A 22,546-nucleotide genomic window follows, 5' to 3' on the forward strand; every position below is an offset into this window, starting at 1 on the left:
CATTTTATTTACTCTGGATCTGTCAACACTAATAGAATGTTAATAAACGCCTAGCATACCAACTTTTCAAAATGCTTTCACGGCTCTTAATGCAGTTTATTGTCCTGATGGCTCAGCAGGATGTAAGTGCTAGGATCAAGGCCCACGAGAACTTAAGTGCCGTGAAGGGAAGAAACGTTACCTATTTTGTTCACTGCTGTTTTCCTAGTGTCTAGTCTCTGCCACATGGTAGGCGTTCAATAAATATTTATTGATTGAGTGAATGACAGAAGTTAACAGGGATGGTAGTTTTAGCTATTTATTTAGCCTACATGTAGTTTTATTTTTAAGAGGATGGCAAGATTCTATAAAGGAACAACTGACTCCCTAATATCTTTTCAGTCTTTCATTCTCCTTTAATTTCAGTCTTTAATTTGACTTAATATTAGTCCTTCAAATATCTTAATGTAATTTTTCAAAGGTATACAAGTAGTACATTCATTTTAGAAAAATCAGATACTACTAATAAAGAAAATTAACATTCCCAATGATCCCATTACCCAAAGACAATACACTTAATATGCCAATGTATATTCTTTCAGAATTTATTCTTATGCATATGTACACACGCACATCTGGCACATTCCAAAAACTCTCTGTCTTAAACTCCATGATTTAGATTGTTTTCTTTCTTCCCTAAGCTTTTTTTTTTTTTTTCTTTTTTGGCTCACTGCCTCTTAGAGCACCTTATCCTCCTCCTATGTCCTAAATATATTTCTTCCCCAATATTTAGGTCCTTGCTTCTATAGGATTTTTCCCCTTTTCCCTCCAGAAGATTCACCTATCCTTATTTCAACTCTAAGTGCCATGTGGATGGGTGATCTTCATATTGTCAGTCTTCCCTTCTCTCTGATACCAATGCTCCACAAGCCCCACACGTCTAAAACCAGATACATCCTATTCCTTCCATCAAAACCACATCACTCACTCACCCACCCCTTTTCTATCAACTGTAACAGAACTCTAGGAGCCATCCTCAAAGGCATAATCTTTGGTCCCCCAATCCCACATCCAGTCACTCACCATGATTCCCATCCTTCTTCCTATGAACTCTGTCATCCACCTCTTGCCAGTGCTATCAGTGGGCTTTAGGCCCTCACATCTGCATCATTTTCTACCTGTGTCTCCTGCTTTCTGTACAACTAACACCCTCCAAGCTTACCCATTGCTGCCAGCTAACTTCCTAAAACACCATTTCCATCCTGCCCATGCTACTTTTCTATCCTGATGTCTCTTTATTACTGAAAACAATCCTTTGCTCTAGCCAGCCTAGTGTATTCATTATTCACTCAACTCCAAAACATTTTAAGTATTTATTAGGCATTTATTATATGTAAAATCCACTCATTCACTCAACACCTATTTACTGAGCAAAGATCTGTAAAGTATGGTACTGGGGACACCATGGTGAACAAGACAGACCAAGTCTCTGTCCTCATGGGATCTAGAGGCTGGTGGGTTACAGAGGGGACTCCAAAAGATGGCGGTCCCAGCCCAGGGCACTTCCAACCTTCCATTTAAGTGTCAAATGAGTCAAGACATCCCTGAAGGCTGAGCTTTGTGGCCCAGACTTCAAGTGGGAAAGGAGTTCAGAAGGGAGGGCTGAGCGAGGAGAGCTGATGTGGAGCACCACGTCTCTGCAGATGTGGGAGTCAGCCGGGCATTGAAGGATGGACGTCCCAGAGAAAGGGGTGCCTTCCATCCATGGGGATAGGAGGAGAGGCGCACGGGTGGGATGGAAACAGCAGCAGCAAGAGCACGGGCTTATTTCGTATAAAGGTTCATTCAACACCTATTCAGCAGAGCACACGTTCTGTCCCTGCAGGCCCGGGCTCTGAGGGGCATGTGAAGAGTACTCAGACCGGGCTCCTACCATGAAGGGATTTCCATCTAGCAAGGAGGATAAGGCAGGCCCATGGATGATGTCACATCCCAGAAAGTGAGATGTTCCATCAGAGATTTGGAGACAACACTGAGGGAGCTCAGAAGGAGGTACATGTCTGGGTTTCTGTATCAGTTTTATAGAGTCACATATTTTTATACATCTACCTGCCTCTATTGAAAAATATCTTATTTGAAAGTATTTTCTCACTCGCTTTCTCATTTTATCCTAAGGGACTTGTGAAGCAGGCAGAGTAGACCGGATTGTTTTCCAGAAAAGCCAAATACAACAGAGACGTTTTAAGTGATCTACTTAAGTCAGGAACACTTACAGGTAAGAGCAGAACAAGAACACCTGCCCGTGTCGGCCCACTCCCGCCTAAGTACCTAGAGCAGAAGCACAAGAAGTTCTATAATTGCACTGACACCCGGCAGGTGTAAGGAAGCCAAGCAGGCAGTTGGATTTAAAAGGGCAGGACTGAGGCAGCCTCTGAAGGTACTGGAGAAGGTATATGACCCAGTGCCAGTCTTACAGTCCCACTTTTCCTTCTCACGTTTTGCCTGTATCGTTCCCCACCCCTAGGCCTGTCCAAGCCATAACCATTCGGGGTTCACCCCGATTTTTTTCGGCCCACACTGGTTTTCCCTTCCAGTGATTTCACCCCACTCATTTCCCAGCGGAGGGGCAGGGGGGCAGGGGGTGGGATCGCGTATCCGGTTCTCTCCTGCGCACCAGTGTGCCCGGCCAGCACGCTGCTGGCCTCGGGACCGGCGGCTAAATACGGGCGAATGAATGAATTCCTGGCACCTCCACGGGCCAGCGAGGATATATCCGTCCCCAGGAGTGGGCTGGCAAGGTGTGCCCGCGCCACCCGGAGGAGCTCACCCACCGCGAGGGACGAGGGAGTGTGCGCGGGGGGAGGGAGGGTAAGCAAGAAGGCCCGGTGCCCAGAGCGCGCCATCCGAGGCTCCGGTCCCCCGCTGGAGGCCGGGACTAACGCTCCCACGCCTCCGCAGAAATCGTGAACTCTTTCCCCATCAGGAAAAGTGTCAGGGAAAGTGGTGGGAAACGACGCCGCCACTGCGCGAGCGTCAGGGGTGGAGGAGCCCTAGCCCCAGGCCCAATCCCTCAGGAAGAGGAGGGAGGAGCACGGGAGGAGCCATGCGCACCTAAGACCGCGGCAAGAACCCGGGCGAGAAGCCACGCGAGATCTGGGGTCGGGAAATCTCATCGCGTTGCCTAGCGACGGACAGGACGCTCGCGGGCCCCCAGGCTAACCCCAGCTGTAGCCTCAAATCTCCTACCATGGGGGAAGAAGGCGGCGGCCGCAGCTGTGGGACCACTAGGGAGCTGCAGAAGCTGAAGCAGCAGGCGATGGAGTACTACCGGGAGAACGACGTCCCGCGCAGGCTGGAAGAGCTGCTCAACTCCACCTTCTACCTCCAGCCTGCCGACGTCTACGGGCACCTGGTAGGGACCTGGGACTAACACCCTCTTCCCTCCAGCCCCTCTCCCCCCGCCCCGCGCTGCGGCAACGCCGTGCGCCTGCGCCGCAGAGTCGCGCACGCGCGCCGCCGCCACGGGCTTGAGGACCGTGGTCGTGCGGGGAGGCGACCCCGAAGGAAGAAGCGGTGCGGAAACCTGGGCAGGAGGAATCTCGAGAAAGTGGTGGACAGGAAGCAGTTAGAGGAAAGTGCGGTGTAGGCGCATTCGTGGCTAAGGCGACGCTCGGGCCCGGCAGGCTTCTGAGCCGCCCTGCGCGGTTGCCAGTTCTCTTTAAACACAGACCTTAACACCGCATAGCTCAGCTTGCAGCCTGCAGCGGCCTCCGTTTGACCACGGGTGAGCTCCCTGGCGTTTGCCACAGCTTGGCCTCAGCCTACCCCGTGGCCTCATGCCCAGCCCGCTCCTCATTACTGCCCAGTCGCACTCTGATTTCAAGCGTATGTACCTTGCAGGGTGCCCTCTTCCTGGATGCCCGACCCCATCTGACCAGCTCCTACCCAAACTCCGAATTCACATCAGTCTTGCCCGCTTCACCTGGACTGATTGTCCTTGAGTGTTCCTAAATCATTTCCTGTCCGTAATGAGACCCTCCATAGGCTTTTGAGCTCCATGGAAAGCAGGGGCCTTTTCCTACCACCTCCCTAGTCCCTATGCCCAGCACAAGATCAGGCATGTACCTTAGGCTTAAGCAATGAGCAGTTGAAACAAGCGTTTTCTCACTTCTAGATCCGTTAAGTACTAGCCAGCTACCTTCTGGAAGGCAGTGTGGTTGGAACTGATAGGAGTTTGCACTAAGGTGAGGCAATATGACAGCAGAGTATGTAAATACAATAAAGAAGCACAGTGTGTTTACAGGGTTCAAAACAACATCTTGTCGAGGCAGTTGGTATGGAGGATGTTCCATGAATGTTTATTTTACTCAGTCGTGGCCTACAAGTGAAAGCTGTATGTTGGGGGAGGGCAGTGCTGAGCTCTTTGTGCTATGTGATTTGTTGCTTAATCTTTAGGACCACTAGGAGGTAAAAATTGTGATTTCGTTTTACAAATAAGGAAACTGTGGCCCAGTGAATTTAGATGATTTTCCCAACGGACACAGTGAATGACAGTGATGAATCAGACCAGGTTTGTGTCCCTAGTACCTCGCGATTCCATGGAAATAGTGGACACTCAAGCACTAACGTGACACAAATGAACGAATGCGACTCTGAATTCCATTCTCTTCCCACTGTCTCTTGCTAGAGGAATTCTTGGAAGTTAACTAGTCTAACTTCTTCATTTCACAAAGACACCAAGCTCTTGTCTCACAGCTACTTGGTGCAAAAGTTAAGACTGGTGATTTGGACTCTGGTTCCTCGGTGTTAATGTTCTTCCCAGTCTACTAGGCAGCCAGGACTTCAGTTTGTATGGCTCTCTGGAAGCTTATACCTTGGTTATGGATAAAAGCCACTGATACATAATCACACTAGATAAGGTGATACGTGATTGTGTGCTAGACTGAGCGACACATCACTGCATGCCTATCAAAGGAATTCAGGGTTAGGGAAGGTCCCTGTAGGCTGTAGCATCTGGGAAAATTTGGGCTTGGACTTTGAAGCAAGTTCAAGAATTGGACTGGCAAAAAGATAATGGTTTTTTTGCTGCTGCCCTGGTTTTGGCCATCCTTATTTTCATCTAGTCTCTCCCTCTATTGAGTTCAACCCTAATCGTGCTGCCAAAGCAATGCTCCTTTAAAAAAAAAAAAAAAAAAAGTTTGTTTTTTTTTTTTTAATTTTTAAGTAATCTCTACACCCAACGTGGGGCTCAAACTCACAACCCCAAGATCAAGAGTCGCACACTTCACCAACTGAGCCAGCCAGGTGCCCCCAGAGCAGCGTTCCTAATCTTAAATCTGACCAACAGTCTCTTGCTCAGAAACCCCCTGTGGCTCCTTACTATTCCCTGAAGCCTAACGTTCCTCACTTCCCTCCCCTTGGCTTCTCCTGTTCCCTCTACCTGAAGTGTCTTCCCTTGACTTCTTCTCGTCTGCCAGTGGAAATACTACATATTCCCCAATGTTCAGCTCCAATGCCATTTCTTCTCTGCTTCTGTTATATACTAGAGGAATTGAAGCAATGAGGAAGATGCTTGTGGGCAATAGCAGTACGATACTATTTAGTCCCTCACCATAGAACTCATGATTGAAAGAGTTTGTGATTCATCTGATCTGATTGCAGATCTGATTTAATTCTTAGCCCCGCCACTTAGTAGAACTATCATATTGATGTTCCCCAATGAACCATACCACCAGTGTGACTGGTCTTATGTAAATCTCTCCCACACTGACTTGGGACTTGGCCATGTGACTTGCTTTGGTTAATAGCACCTCACCAAGCATGATGCAGACAAAGACAGGGTAAGTGCTGCCATTTTGAGGCTGCACTACTGGAACACTCCCTCTTGGAGTAGTTATCCAGGAAGTCCAATTACCCTGCTGGAGAGAGAGATCAGGTAGATGGGCTCACAGATATAACACCTCCAGGATATCCTGTAAGAAAGACATGCCCGGCCAGCCCCTAGGATGTTCTAAGCATCCTGGTTGAGACCCTAGACACATGAGTTGAATCATCTTGGATGCTCTGGACCCAGTCAAGCTTCCAGATGACTGAGTCTGAATAGGAGACTCCAGGCAAGATCAGCCAAAAGAATTACCCAACTGAGCCCAGGCCAGATTTGGAGACTCATGGGTGAATAAATGGCTTTAGCCACTAAGTTTTGGAGCAGTCTGTTACTTAGCAGTAAATAATTAAAACATTGGTCGTTTTACCCAGTGTAATTTATTTCTCTGGAATTCAGTTTGCTCATCTGTGGAATGGAGATGATAGGATTTCCCTTACAGAGTTGTTTTGAGAATTTAATGACATAATGTATGCAAAGTTTCCAGGGGTGTATCTGACATGTATTTGTTTATACAAGATTTAATTTGTGGAATCCTAAATCTGCCAGGCACTGTGGTGTGACACAGTGATAAGGCACAATCACTCCCTCAAGGCACATATTAAACACTTAAGAATGTTAGTTCCTTTTCCCTCCTGACATAACATTATACGTCGTGGATGCTCCTTGCTAGTTGCATCAAATTCACTATAGTACACAATGGATAAGCTAAATAATATTTTTGTCTCCTGATTCTGTCTCAATTCATTTAGGCACCTACTTTGTAACATCCAAACCACAGTCCTTAAAATATACGGATGGCTTGAAAACTGACTTTCGCTTTAGCAGTGCTGGGGCCCCACCTGCGAGCTGGCACGTCGCTGATGGGTATTAGATGACCTGTCATGTAGGTTGAGGTCATTGGATTTCAAACCGAAAGATGAGAGGCCTGGTCTGCGGTGAATGCAGATAAAGAACCCAATACAATCTGATGATAAAGAGGTTGAGGAGAGTGTACCTTCACTTTCCTTCTTCCTTCTCTCCCAGCTCCTACTCCTCTGTGTAGAAACACCATCTTGTATCTTTTTACTCAGGCGTTTTGAGTGGCTTTCGGCCTCAGCTTCATTCTCTTCTGCCTCTTTCTTGGATCACTTCCAAATGGCTTCTGCTTTTCCACATCAATGAAACTGCTATTACTAGGGTTCTGACAACCCTTTTTGAACACGTGAACTGGTGGCGAAATACAGCCTCTGCAGAAGTCTTCACCACTAAAATATCAGATGCCTTGCTGAGAGGAATAAAAACTGGCCCACAGAAGGTTTCCTGTTTGCATCACAGCATTCTAGAGACCAATTGACTTTGGTATCTTGGACAGAAGGATAGGTGAGGGCCTGCTAAAGAGTGACATGGGGTCTTTAAGAAACGTATGTGAAAAAATTCCAAAGTGTGTCATGTTTGACTAACAGTCTGCTTCCCAAAAGGAGTCTCTTTGGAGAAACTACGTAATAATTTTCAAACAACTATTCTCCTCCGTTGCGTAGCTGGAATCATCTAATTAAAACAAATCTCTTTATTTCAGTGAATTAATTTGGCTAAGACTCCAATCCTGAGTTAGTTTTTGTTTGTTTATTTTTCTCCTCCCTTAAATTCATATGTATGTACATATTTCACTCTGAGGCACCATCACCAAACAAGAAATGGAAGGCAACATGGCAGACAGAAGATTATCCGCGTCTGGAATGGCCAAAGTTAGCGGGGGCCTCATATTCCTGACATAAAAATAGGGAGTGTATCACCACATTCCTCGGGCTTAGTTTTTTTCCCAAAATGCTATGCATTTCAAAGTAGACTTTGTGCCCTTCTCCCTTTCCCCCATCACTTGATAGCAGTTGATGTGGATTCTGGAATCAGCCTGCCTAGATGTGAATCTCAGCTCAGACAGTTATTTTGAACTCGTGGGGAAAACATTTAATCTCTTCCTACTCAGTTTCCTCATGTATAGAGTGAAGATAGCAAAAATAGTACTGATCCCATAGCGTTGTTATTAGGCACAAATAATTTGGGTAAAGCAGTTAAAACAGTGGCCAAAGCAATGATATATTCTTTTTTTAAAAAACAACCAAACCTATAAATATATGTTGGAAATGCTTTTAAAAGTTTTACATTTTGTTAGATACTGTTCTTTGAAATGGGGAAGTTTTTTGATTTCTAGAATTATATTGTGGGTTTATGTCATTTAAAACCGACTTTTAAGTATAAGAATAAAAGACTTGTTTTCCTTTTTTAAAAGTTAAAATGATGTTTCATTTTGATTGCAAATAAATTCATGCTTTACTAAAAAAAAAAAAAAAAGAAGAAATAAATGTATGTGAGTTTCTGCTGAGAGTTCAAAAGAGAACAGCAATCCCTATCAAAATAACACCAACGTTCTTCACAGAGCTAGAATAAATAATCCTGAAATTTGTATGGAACCAGAAAAGACCCCAAATAGCCAACGGACTCCTGAAAAAGAAAACCAAAGCTGGAGGCATCACAATTCCGGACTTCAGGATGTATTACAAAGCTGTAATCATCAAGACAGTATGGTACTGGCACAAAAACAGACACATAGATCAATGGAACAGAATAGAAAACCCAGAAATGGACCCACAAACATATGGCCGACTAATCTTTGACAAAGCAGGAAAGAATATCCAATGAAATAAAGATAGTCTCTTCAGCAAATGGTGTTGGGAAAACTGGACAGTGACATGCAGAAGAATGAACCTGGACCACTTTCTTATACCATACACAACAATAAACTCAAAATGGATGAAAGACCTAAACAAAACAGGAAGCCATCAGAATCCTAGAGGAGAAAACAGGCAACAACCTCTTTGACCTTCGTCACAGCAACTTCTTACTTGACATGTCTCTAGAGCCAAGGGAAACAAAAACAAAAATGAACTCTTGAGACCTCATCAAGATAAAAAGCTTCTGCTCAGGGAAGGAAACAAGCAGCAAAACTAAAAGGCAACTGACAGAATGGGAGAAGATATTTGCAAATGACAGATAAAGGATTTGTATTCAAAATCTATAAAGAACTTATCAAAAACACACACCCCCCAAAAAAAACAAATAATCCAGTGAAGAAATGGGCAAAAGACATGAATAGACACTTTTCCAAAGAAGACATCCAGATGGCTAACAAACACATGAAAAAATTCTCAACACCACTGATCATCAGGGAAATACAAATCAAAACCACAATGAGATACTACCTCACCCCTGTCAGAATAGCTAAAATTAACAACTCAGGCAACAACAGATACTGGCAAGGATGCAGAGAAAGAGGAACCCTTTTGCACTGCTAGTGGGAATGCAAACCGGTGCAGCTACTCTGGAAAACAGTATGGAGTTTCCTCAAAAAATTAAAAATAGAATTACCTATGACCCAGCAATTGCAGTACTAGGTATATATCCAAAGGATACAGGCGTGCTGTTTTGAAGGGGTACATGCACCCTAATGTTTATAGCAGCATTATTGACAATAGCCAAAGTACGGAAAGAGCCCAGATGTCTATCGACTAATGAATGGATAAAGAAGTTGTGGTACACAATAGAATATTACTCAGCAATCAAAAGAATGAAATCTTGCCATTTACAGCAACATGGATGGAACTAGAGGGTATTGTGCTAAGGGAAGTCAGTCAGTCAGAGAGAGACAGATATATGACTTCACTCCTATGTGGAATTCAAGATACAAAACAGATGAACTTAGGGGAAGGGAAGCAAAAATAATGTAAAAACAGAGAGGGAGACGAACCACAAGAGACACTTAAATACAGAGAACACACTGAGGGTTGCTGTAGGGGTTGTGGGTGGGGGATGGGCTAAATGGGCAAGGGGCATTAAGGAAGACACTTGTTGGTATCATCACTGGGTGTTGTATGTAAGTGATAAATCACTAAATTCTATTCCTGAAATCATTATTACACTACATATCAACTTTGGATGTAAATTTAAAAATAAATAAATAGGTAAGTAAATATTTTTAAAAGAGAACAAATCACTCCATGTACCAAAGACTGGGCATCAGGCTAATCCAGATTTCAGCTCATGAGGCCGGGGCAGTTCCCACAGAGCTGCTAGCCTGATCCCCGCAGGAGGAGGACACTGAGGGAGAAGTTTAGTAGAAACTAGAGTAAATGCGAATGACCTTTTAAAGACAAATTAGTTATGGTGTTGTCATCTTTGTTTTTTTGTGTGTGTGTCGAAGGCAAACTGTTTCTCTAAACTTGCAAAGCCTCCCACCATATGCAAAGTAGTGGGGAGAAACGTATTGGATGGACTGGGGCTTCCAACCCTACAAGTGGAAATATTCTGCACCATTCAAAACTTCCCCAAGGTACGAAGCAGCTTAAATGTATTCTTCACTGTGTCCTGACGCCACTGCATTTATTAGCATTTATTGTCTAAATTGTAGAAAATTAATGTTTTGAAGTTCAGCGTTTGTGAAATATACACACACAGTTTGTAGGTAGTTATGTACATAAAGCATGAACCACGCAGTCAAACATGATGCCTTTATTACGTTTAAGTGTCATATTGGTACAGACATGACCTGCTAGCCTGAAGATGATCCAAGATGGAGACGTGGGGCAAAAATGGGTTTAAAACTCTGACATTATTAAGGTGGTAAGTTCTGTAAATCTACAGGGATGTTTCTTCATAATGTTTTTATATGGATTTACATAGATTCAGAGATATGTAGGCCGAACTACATAAAGACAAATTCCTTTTAGTAATTTTAATAATTCATTTGAATTGCTACATATTTGTTAGAAATAATTTTACTACAGTCTCTGGGAGGAAAATAGTTATGATTAAAATCTGTATCCTTTTAGTTATTTCCTGGACAGGTAGTGATAAAAATGAAGTTCAGTGTAAGGTTTTTATCAGTGTACATCAACCAGGTAATAATTTTAAATGCTCCTTGGAGTTGGGTTCCACACTGTTTCAACAGTTACAAAAATATCTCAAAGAAAATTATATATTCTCGTTTTCCCTTTGAAACTGGTGATAAAGTATCATGCACATTAAAAGCTGGATACGTTCAATTTCTTCCTTTCTGCAAAAGGTAGGGAAAACGTAGAACACACTTCTATTATTTTCAGAACATATGTTCAGTGGTGATCTCAACGCACTTTGAAGTCCACGAGAACGCTTTACCCGAGCAGGCTGAGGCGGAGGAAGTGGAAAGGTCTGAGGCCGTCAGCACTGCTGTGCAGTGGGTCAACAAAACCATCACGGAGGAGCTTCGGGGCATAGCCCCCTCCAACCAGGCCGAGGTGGACCAGGTGCTCAGGTAAATCTTCCACTTGCAAATGGAAGCATCCAGTACAAATGTATCTCTTTTCTTTTTCTTTCACCCGCCAGTGATATGGGTCTGTTGTATCTAGAGGGTACAGTCAGCAAGTTGATTAAAAGGCATATGCTAAAGCAGCGAAATGCAGCATAAAATACCATTTTTCTTCTGAAAACCTTGTTTTTAAAGTTTTCCTGTGGGAGGCCACGTAAGGCCTTTCAGTCTCTTTCCGTGCAAAGGATTCAGGATAAGTTTCAGTAGAACGTTTCTCAGGAAAAGCACGAAGAATCCAGATGATGTCCTGTCCGTCCCCCTGTCTCATACGCCATCTTTGAGTGTCTCCTACCCTTTCACGTAGTCACAGTGGGTGATGCTTAGACTCTGCCCCTCAGCCACAGACAAGTCCTCCATGCTTGTCCATAGGTGGACTCTAACATGCGAAAACCAAGGAAGGGTCTGCTGGGGCTGTGTAAGTATTGTCCAACACCCAACTGAGGAAGGGTTAGCGTCACTCTTCCTTTCGGGGAGGTCCGGTGCCGCAAGCCTCTTGGCCCAACAAAGGTCAACCGGATTCTGTCTCTCTCTCTATATACTTCACCGCTTGCTTACTTCTACATAATATCACGTTTTAGTTTGCTTCAGAGTTGGATCATAACCTTTGTAAAAAAAAATTTTTTTAATGGTTTTTTGGTTTTCTGTTTGTTTTTTTTTCCCTCATCTGCTGAGATCATATTCCTCATTTTCTTTCCCAGTGTAGTTTTTCTCATGCCTTCTATTCTATTCCGTTTCTTTTCTCCTGGAATTTTTCTCCCCCCAAACCTCCCATCTGGACTGGTTCCTCTCTATCTGCTAACAGAGATGCCATAGGACATCCCTTTATTTTCCCCCTACTTTCTCAATCCTGTATCTTCTTCTTTCTCGACTTGTGGGATGGAAAGTTTTGGAGTTCGTACGTGTGTGGAAATGCCAGCACTTTGCCCTGATGGCTGACGGTTTACCTGAGTATAGATCTCATTTAAAAGCAATTTTTCTCAGCACTTTGAAGGCTCTGTCCCACCAACACCTGGATCATTAATAAGTGGAATGTAATTCTAATTCCCATGTCTTTGTTCTTTGTTGGCTTTTTTCTTTTCCTATGGAAGCTTTGAGCCTCTTCTTATTCTGGGGAAGCTGAACTTTTATAGAGGTGAACCTAAAGGGGCCTTCCCCAAGTTTTTTGTTTTTTTTTTTGAACTGTTCACCTTAAGTTCTCCTCCCCACCAGAAAAAGAAAATGAAGTCCTGCCCATTATGCTATATATTTCACTGTCTATTCTTGACTCAATTTTCTTTTGATGGTCATTTACTCAAAAAGAAAATCCAGTGGCCCTTAATCAAATTAGATCTTCAATTTTTACCTTAAATATACAAACGACTGGGCTCATATAATTTGTTTAATGTTTATTTACTTTTTGAGAGAGTGAGAGAGAGAGTGCGAGTGGGGGAGGGGCAGAGAGAGAGGCAGACGCAGAATCGGAAGCAGGCTCCAGGCTCCGAGCTGTCAGCACAGAGCCCGACGCGGGGCTCGAACTCACCAACGGTGAGATGGTGACCCGAGCCGAAGCTGGACTCTCAACCGACTGAGCCACCCAGGCACCCCTCAAATAATTTTTAAAACGAACACATACAACCTGCAAACATTTATTTCCAAACATTTATGCATTTCCTTCCAAAAGTAATCTCACCTCCTCCACACAGTTTTGTTACAACACCATCGTTTGGGGGCCTTGCAAAGTGAAGCTGTGATCTGCTTTTAAGTGGCTAAAAAGCAGAGCTAATTATTGACACGCATTGAATGGAGGTCAGGTCAGCACCAAAACACGGCCCAAATTACGAGTGGTCTTCGTTGTAAAGCCATGTTTTCTTGCCATTAAGGACATTCTTTGAAAGTAAAGTACAAGAAGAGAAGGAGAGAAGACAGCTGGAAAAGGGCCTGGAAGACCAAACAATATCCATCCCTTCACCTCCACCTCCTCCACCCCCAGCAAGAAAAAAAGGACAAAGGCAAGGTCGGTGACTCCTGTTACAGAACCTTCCATAACCACTATGTGAGGAAGAAAGGCTGATGTTTGGACTGCCTTTCCGATCAGAGTCTGCTGCAGACCTAGGCCGGGCTCCCCACCAGGTACCATCCATCCTGCATGTGACTTCCTTGCTTGAAGCTATGATGTCGAGGATCTTAGGCGGTTTTACCCCACCCCACCCTCTGTTTTCTTTGTAAGGAAAAAATACTTCTTCCCCAGAGGTGAGCACTTACCAAAGGAAGCGTACCGGAGGGTGGCGATGCCGGATGGGGAAGAGAAAAGTGGTATGGGGGACCTTCAACTGCCCCGCAAAATATCCATTAGCTCATCAAAAAAGCCACTCCATATTTTAAAGATTAGCAATATCCTTTGATACGGATAACCAACATTTTCTCGGTCCTGTTAATAACATATAAAGAAAAATTGGGGGAGGGGGGTAAACTTTGCTATTTTAAGGCAAATAATCAAACTTATCATGGCCCTTTGTTCCGTGCTTTCCAACATATTGTGAACTTCAGCCCCTCCAGTGCTGCTGGTATTGTAAACAGAGTTTTATGTCTTTCCAACATGCTCCTTGAGGACATGAATCATGTCTCATTCAACTGAGCACCACCAGCGCCTAGCGTGAGGCAAACGCACAAACACCCAATAAATGTGGGTTTCCTTGAAGAAGAAAGCACCAGAACCAGGAGGGGATCAAAGAGAACACGGAGACATGGTTTCTTATTTCCTAGATTCAGATGCTGAGGCCCAGAGAGGGAAGGAGAGTCGCCCAAGGCAAAAGAATCCTATGAAACCAATCTCTTGGGACAGGGAGATAGCCACTGCTGAATTATAGGTAGAGATCAGCATTGGGTGTTTATTTGGCAGTTGCTGTTGACTGACAGAACATGGAACGTAAGAGAAGTAGGAGGGGACAGGAATTTGCTAAAGATTTACTATGTACTCTGCGCTTACATAGCTTTTTCCACTTATCTTACCTACCCGAGCCAGACCAGCAGCTGGGGGAAGGGCAGAAAGGGCCCTAGCGATTTACAACGGACGGCGTAGCACCTCATCAGGCTGGCTCACTGGGAACAAATGAGAGTAAAAGATGGGTGAGGGTGAGGGTCAGTGGCTGGGTTTGGATGCCACTTCTAAATAATGAGGTGTCTGTTTGGGATTGGCCAGAAAGGTAACCAGTTAGATATATGTGCATGGAGAGACATTCAACAAAAAGCTGGGTACCAAGGAGCTATGGCAGGTGTAGAAAACAAAGGACTTGGAATCCAAAGACTGTCCAGATCCTCTTTATTCACGTTCTATTAGATATTGGGCCACTCTTTTAACCTAAGCCCTAGTTTACTTATATGTGAATGTGGGCTAACAGTATCTACCCCATAAAATTGTTGAAGGAGTTAATATTGAATGTCTTAACATTTCTTAAGAGTGGCAAAATCCAGGGCTAAGGATTACTTGAACATCACACAAAAACTTCTTGGGGGTTGGGGTGGAGAGCATTTTCTGTCTAGCCTCGGTTTTCCCCCTTTCTTTATACTGGGCCTTCACATCTATAAGTAAAGCATTAAAAATAGTTTTATCATAGTCAAACTTCCTACAAAGGAATCTTTTATCACTCTTTTTCCTTCTAGGGAGGACAGATACTCTTACAGAGAAGCCTATCTTGCCTCCAGAACCTGTTGAACCTGTCCTCAGTGGCAGCATGGCCATTGGGGCAGTGTCACTAGCTGTGGCCAAAACCAGTGCCATGCTGGACAATAACCCCCTCTACTTAAATATTGCATTACTGAAGCACCCTCAGGTTAGTATCTATTATGTGCCAAGGACTCACGAGTATCTCCACAGCAATGAACCATGTTTCTTGTTTCTCCTTGTTCTTCCCTATTTCAGGAGCAGCCGACAAAGCTAACTATACCTTTGCTAATGGTATCGCTGGTCAGCTGTGGGAAGTCATCGCCCGGGAAGTTGAATTTAATGAAAGAAGTGATTTGTATACCCCATCCTGGATTAACAGCTAAACAAGTACCTTATAGTATATCATACTGCTTTTTCTCAAAAAATATACTCCACCATCGATGAGTCTTTAGTGAGGGTCCCTAAGGTTTATGACACTGAAGGAGAGAGAATTAATTATAAAATGAGAAAAAAAAATACTTTAGGAAATCAGGGACTTGGGAAGAAAGCAAGATGTCAAAAAAAAAGGGGGGGGGGTGGCACATTTAGGCCACCTTCAATTTCTGGTTCCTTTCAGCACTGACATGTGCCAGTGACTCCCCAAGAAGCCCCGGGTGAGTAACCTGGCAGGCCTTGATAGTGCTGGAAGGTTGTTATTTGGGGGAGTTGAGGCATCTTTATTTACTGGCCGATGCACTGTGGCAGCAGCGAGAGGAAGCTGGCATTTTCCTAGCAGCCAATTCTGTTCAGTAAGAGCTCCGGGGCCGAGCAGACTGCCTGGCACTAAAGAGAGGTTTGGTGCATGTTTACAGAATGAACGAATCCTAAGTTGCATCTTTCTACTTAGTCGTGTGCTAGCGTCTGTCTTGTTCTGCCATGGTCTGAATGAGCCAATACGCCTCTTTAAATCTTCGTGAAATATTCTACCAGTTAGGCACTGGGAGGAACAAATGTTCGTGTTCTATAGCAGATGTTTTCAGAAAAAACATGCAGGATGTTTCATCCTCTCTGGTAATACATTGAGTGATATTTTTTTATCCAAGCTAGTGAAAATCATTAAAAAAAAATCTCAAGATAATTTCTTCATGATAAAGAATTCTTTTTTATGAGAATAACCATTATCTCCCAATGTATTGATTGTGGAACACTAGGAATCCATCGCTGGCTCACCATCCATCAGATTGTGTTCAGATGCTGGCACCAGAATCTTCCCTGCAGTTAATATCTGTTGTGCTATCGGGTACCAGAGCAGTTGGCATGCCATTCTGTATTTGTCTTCGTATGCAGATCCCACAGTCATTAGACTGTGTCGACTTTTTAAGTGACAGTGGCTTTATACTAATTCAAACACTATCATGCAGAATCCCTGGGTGACCTGTGACATGTACTGCAAAAAGGTTGGTCAAGAGACTGAAAGAGAATGAGGTCCATTTGATCCAACCAACTGAACCTGTCAATTCTGAACAATGGAGAAAGGATTGTGAGAAGAATCTCGCTCATTTTCAACCAAATAAAAATTGAGGGCCGAAGATTCACATTTAATCTTCTGATTTGATAGACCATATCCAATCTACTAACCAGGATACATTGTCAGGGACCCTACAAATATTCAGTTAGAAAGAGCCAGCGTGTGGTGTAAGTTTTTATATTTAAAATTTCTAGACTGCAGTTGTGGAAGATCATGATTATTCTATTTACAGGGTGTGGAGATGCTTCTGGAAATTCAGAAACATATTAACAAAACAATTGAAATGGTATGTAAAGAGGATCTATGGTATGGAATTGCTGACAATATATACAAATTATAGTTCATTACAGTTCATTAACTCAGTATTGTTGTTATTGATGTGTAAAACGTATTGATTTGCCTTGGGTTTCCCATAGGAGGCAAACTTCTACATTCCCTCACTGGCTGCGGATCCAGTTTCTAATGGCCTTCAACAGTCTCATCAGCTGGCTTTATGCTAAGATCACCCCTTAGCATTTGCAAAGAAAGGATTTGGCCCCTAGGATGTACGAGGCAGTTTAGTGTAATGGTTAAGGCACAGACTCTTGTGTCTGCTTGGGATCCTGGTGTTGGGCAAACAGGAGCCTTTGGCCAGGCAGCCCTTGAGAGGGAAGCCACAGAAGCCAGACGATGACAGGCAACCATATATATGAGCCACTGGTCGTGCCTGTGTTTGTCTTGTTCACCAGTGTATGTCCCTGCCACGCACATCACTTTGCTTCCTGAGTGTGGTATTTTTACCAGGGGATAGAAAGTTCAGCTGACTCCATCGTGAAGAAACGAAGTAGGATATCTGTATTTGCATATACTTGGGTGTGAACCATACCGATTCTTGACAAACATACCCCAATTTACAGAGCCTGTGAATGCTGAGTATTAAGAAGCATCCTTTAAAGGCTGAATCCTGGATCTAGAACACTGTCAACACCCTACATTGTGGGTATTGAAAGTCACCAATTATCTTTGGAAAGTATCTTTTAATCTCTGATGACATTACACATACCAGATTCATCAGATTTAATGACCTTTGGCTGTTTCCAAAAGTCAAGTCCACCCTGCAGGACAAAGGGTTTGTACCTTAACAACATTCAAACCAATCTAAAAGCAAATCCCACAGTGGTGTTTCTCCTTAAGGGCAAGGAGGGGACTTCATATGAGAGAATAATAACTTATTTACCTGAGTAGAAATACACGGATATGTTATCCACATACCCCATCTATAATGATTGGAGGTACAACGTAAAGTCGAACAAAAGGGAACATGCACTTGAATTCAAAAAAACGGTTTGGAGATTATCAAAATAGGGAGGGGCTGGTAAGGTCCCTCTGTGTGTGTGTGTGTGTGTGTGTGTGTGTGTGTGTGAGCGCACACATGTGTGATTCACAGTGCGACAGGGCCCAGAACAGTGGACGGGCCACAAGACCTAATAATTGCAAGTGACTTATCTTCATCTTCTGTCCTACAGCCGCCTCCTCCAAAAAGAGAGACCAAAAAAGGGCATAATGGAAACAAAAGAAGTCAAGTAAGTTTATGTATTTCCTTCAGTATGACACAATTCATTTATATCCTCTCTGCCTGTGTTCCTCTCCCAGTCACTGAGCTCCAAGACCAGGGCTGACACAAATCGAAACAACACAGTGCTCCTCCTCCAAGAGCGAGAAACTGGCAGAGCACAGGGCTGGGAGATCTTTCCATCCTCCCTCTCTGGCCACAGGCCGTGGGCCAGCAGTTGTCTGTCCAGCCGACATCTCAGAGGGCATGGAGAATCATTTATAAGTAACAGGATTGTATTTGGAACCTGATAGGTGAAATGCTGGGGAAGGGGAATTTCTGCTAAGTAGCCAAAAAGCACATGGGAAAGGTCTTCGATCCTCATCTTACCCCTATCAAGTGAGAGAGAAACAAAAGGCACAAAAAGAGAGCCATCTCTTTCATCGCGTCCCGCAAAGTCACCAAAGCACCATATCCAGAACCATGACGGGAGCTCAGATTTTGTCGACGGCGTCAGACAAACAGTTCTTGTCAAGATTGGCCAGGATGGCTGCAAGAGCCTCGGGAAGCCATCTGACCTTGATCAGTCAATGACTCTGGTGATTGTGGGTGCTCTGACAGACACATCTGCTCCATGCCTAACCTTTCGACCATATAGTTAGAATAACCAATAAGAACCCCGGAGATAATGCAAATGGTCCTAGTTGCTCACCCGGCCTAGTAAAGACGGAAAATTAAATCCCTCTTCAAAATTGGGAGACAGAAGAGAAATGTATGGAAAAATACACCAGAAAGTAAAGTACTTGACAGTTGCATCTGTCGGGATGAACACAACACTCTAAAGTTGGACCTTGTAAGAGCGCTTAGGCGATGATGAACAAGCCACCCGGTATCGACGCTGTTTCCCTCATGCCAGCAGGTTGTCCTCTGTGTTCCGAGAAGCTCAGACCAAGATCGGTCCTCCTGTGATCAGCTTTGCTACTTTCTATTTCTGTTAGAAAAAGCTTAATTGCTCGATTCTAGAGAGGCAGCCATACCAGTGGAGGCATGAACTCTGGAGCTAAACTTCCCGGATTAAAATCTGTTCCAAGTTACTTAGCTCTCTATAAAATGGGATAATAATAGTACTTGCTTCATAGGTTAACGTAAGGAGTAAATGTATTTATGTAAAGCATTTAGAATGGTAGCTGGCATTTAATAAGTGATAAACTCTAAATAAGTCATACTTTTGTAGTTTAGAAGACTCCAACAAAACTCCTCAGTTGATATACGGAAATTTCCCCAACTATTCCTTCGCCAAATAAAAGGCTCCTCTCGCTGACATTAAAAACGTTGGATGGTTCTTATAATTGACTAGTGTTATCATCAGAGAAATGGGATAGTTACACCTAGGTTCGTGCACACACTTGGGTTTGCTCTTGAGTTTGGCATGCACATGCACGCACACACACACACACACACACACACACACCCTTCAGAATTACTGATTCTGCTTCAACTATGTTATAATTGGATAGTGGCAATTTATGATGAGGCATATCAGGGCTGACCTTGCAATAGAAACTCATGGCTTTCCCTGGGCTGCTTCAGGTCCCAAACATTCTTCCATCCTCAGCAACGCATTTTAGCAGAGTTCTTCACTCCTTTTTCTCATAAAACGTTTCCTGAAGGAGGGTTCCAGCTTTAATACTTATATTCTTCCAAAGGAAGACAGAACACAGGAAAGAGCGCGTTTGGAAGTAGATGGAGAAGGACAGAGTTAGGGACAGGCTGGACAGACGTTTACAGAGACCAGGTGGAAATTCACTACCTTGGTGGTTGCAGCTCAGGTCGGCCCACGTACAGTGAAAGAGCTGACATAAGAGATGACACAGGCAGACCAAAGAGACAAGTGTATTCCTGGGTCCGACTTGAAACCTTGGGCTAAGGAAATTATTCCAGATACTTTGGGCAGTCGTACGCTGGAAGGTCATGCAGAGATGAGAGGAACCTGGATGTGCCGTTAGTGGAGACACAGAGACATATCTAGGGGGCTGTACCTGGTTATAAACAATGCCTAGTTTATAACCAGGAAGCTCCAAGAATCTTACTGCGCTCAATTTACACGCATCATTTGGTTTGGTTACAGCAGCCCATCACCGGCAAGATGTCCCATCTTGGCTGTTTAACCATTAATTACGACACCATAGAGCAGCCGCTGCTCCTCATCGAAGGCATCTGTGCAAACCTGGGGCTGGACCTGGGGACCAATCTGCACCTAGCCATCAACTGTGCTGCACACGAGCTGATAGATTATGTAAGTTTCTGCTCCAGAACATTTAACTTTTTGTTGGGTCCCAGTATTTTTAAATTAGAACTCAAAACGAGTGTTTCTGAACATTTTCCAAACAGATTCTGTTGTTTTTATTAATATCGTGTGAGGGGACAAACATAAATGCCCACCTGAGAAAGCCAAGTTAGCTAATGACCAGAGAATACCATAACCATATGATTAAAAACATTTTTTAATGTTTATTTATTTTTGAGAGAGAGACAGAGAGAGAGAGACAGAGAAAGAGACAGAGTGAGCGGGGGAGGGGCAGACACACACACACACACACACACACACACACAGAATGAGAAGCAGGCTCCAGGCTCTGAGCTGTCAGCACAGAGCCTGACACGGGGCTTGAACTCATGAACCGTGAGATCATGACCTGAGCCAAAACTGACCGAGCCACCTAGGCGCCCCTATGATCTTTAAAAATTAACAGAAAATGGCAAAATAATTACATATAGAAATCCTGTAACAAAAATTACTAACAGGGTTGCTTACATTCCAATTACGAGAGCTGTTGAAAAATAATTTAACAAGCTGGCATGTCCTGCTGAGTTCACTCATTTCATTGGTAAGTGCTGAATTTGTCAAGCATGAAAAGTGAACCCATTGTTTAACTGTGACTTGGTAAGCCCTTCTGGACAAGTGGTTCTCAGAATTTCTGCTGTGACTCACTTTATTTTGTTTATTTTGAAAGAGAGCAAGAGTGGAAGGGGGGACGAGAGAGAAGGAGAGAGAGAGAATCCCAAGCCGACTCCACACTGTCAGTGCAGAGCCCGATATGGGGCTTGAACTCATGAACCATGAGATCATGAACCTGAGCCAAAACCAAGAGTTGGACACTTAAGTGACTGAGCCACCCAGGTGCCCCTGTGACTCACTTTTTAAATATAAAAATATTTGCAAGTTATTGACATTTATGGAGAATGTATTTTTATCCAATTAAGCCCATCACAGTGTTACCCACAGCCTGGGTTAGGACAGAGCTTTAGTGACGACGTTTCACCCAGAGACCACACCACGTGCAGGCAGTTATTTTAAAAAGAACAGAAAACAGGTTCACTTTTAAAAAGCTGCAGTCCTCGCTTTCTCGGGGTTAACACGCCTGCAGTTAATATTAAAACTTGGGAAACTGACATGTTAGGAATGCTGTTAAAAGTTGCCAGTCTGATACACGTACACATACTTCTGTTCTTCAAATACACAAATGCTGAGTCTGTGTTTTACAAAACGCCCAGCATGTTCACATACACGTGTGGTGATTTGGTAATTAATGTCAAATTCAGGGGAAATGACCAGAGAGAATTCTGCTTGAACTTGCAATTCTTGAAACTTCAAAGGAAAATTTGAACAGTGTATGAGAACCCTAAGTTTCAGCTGACTTCTAAGTCCTTTTTAGTTTTCTAAAGATGCTAAGTGCATGAAGGAATGTTTAATATAATTTCCTATTCTCCACATGATTGGTTCCTAGGCATACTATTACAAAAAATAATTGCATGTTTTCATCAGCAATGTATACCAAGAACTATGAATATACTGACTAGTGCTAGCTAGAATGGGGATTTTTTGCTTATATTCAGTAAAATGTATTAGCTTGATAGCAGATAATTCTTACAATGTTAGTTCAAAGTCATTAGCTTTTCTGGGGCTTCTGGGTGGCCCAGTCAGTTGAGTGTCCGACTCTTGGTTTTGTCTCATGGTTCATGGGTTCAAGCCCCTTGTTGGGCTCTGTGCTGACAGTGTGGAGCCTGCTTGGGATTTTCTCTCTCTCCCTCTCTCCCTGCCCCTCCCCAACTCACATGCGTGTGCATGCATGCTCTTGTACTTCTCTCTTTCAAAATAAATGAAAATAAACTTTTTAAAAAGTCCTTAACTTTTCTTTACTGACAAGATAGGATTTTTTTTAACGCTTTGCAGTAAAGAACTAAAAGATCTTGCTGCTTTTTAATCTGAAAAAAAGAATAAAATCCTGGCAGTTAGGGACTTCTAATTCCAGTGGAATCCCTGCCATTAGCAGCAGTAACAAGAGGGCGTTAGCAAACCAAAATGCCATTCTGTTCCATTCTGCCTCCTCCCCAGTACCTAGATACGCCCCAGGTGCCGCCCCTCGACACAGACCCGGAAGTCAGTGCGATGTTTTGCAGAGAGATTACACTAGAGCCTTAAGCCCTGTTTCCTCGATGACTCAGGGGCTTTCCGGACTTCAAATAGGTGGGGTTGAACTGGAACTCTACTTTCAAGACCGTAGGGTTCCTGCCGGAACTTGCTGCTACCTGAAAAGGAGATGCCTTCACACGGGTCACTTGAC

The 22,546-nt window shown here is 43.7% G+C and overlaps 1 protein-coding gene across 2 annotated transcripts in view; it reads left to right on the forward strand.

Moving 5' to 3' along the window:
- The first annotated feature begins 2,987 nt into the window (after positions 1-2,987).
- ENO4 (enolase 4) overlaps positions 2,988-22,546 on the forward strand; it is a 28,587-nt gene continuing 9,028 nt past the window's right edge. The window contains exons 1-9 of one of the 2 annotated variants that reach the window (XM_042959856.1): positions 2,988-3,391; positions 10,098-10,226; positions 10,996-11,186; positions 13,100-13,233; positions 14,880-15,049; positions 15,139-15,270; positions 16,623-16,676; positions 17,896-17,952; positions 20,050-20,217. In XM_042959856.1, the coding sequence (XP_042815790.1) occupies positions 3,227-3,391; positions 10,098-10,226; positions 10,996-11,186; positions 13,100-13,233; positions 14,880-15,049; positions 15,139-15,270; positions 16,623-16,676; positions 17,896-17,952; positions 20,050-20,217 (1,200 nt within the window). In that variant the 5' untranslated portion in view covers positions 2,988-3,226. The remainder of the gene's footprint in view (positions 3,392-10,097; positions 10,227-10,995; positions 11,187-13,099; positions 13,234-14,879; positions 15,050-15,138; positions 15,271-16,622; positions 16,677-17,895; positions 17,953-20,049; positions 20,218-22,546) is intronic. The other variant, XM_042959855.1, reaches the window with a different exon arrangement.

The sequence above is a fragment of the Panthera tigris genome, chromosome D2, assembly GCF_018350195.1.
Source record: "Panthera tigris isolate Pti1 chromosome D2, P.tigris_Pti1_mat1.1, whole genome shotgun sequence".
Lineage (NCBI taxonomy): Eukaryota > Metazoa > Chordata > Mammalia > Carnivora > Felidae > Panthera > Panthera tigris.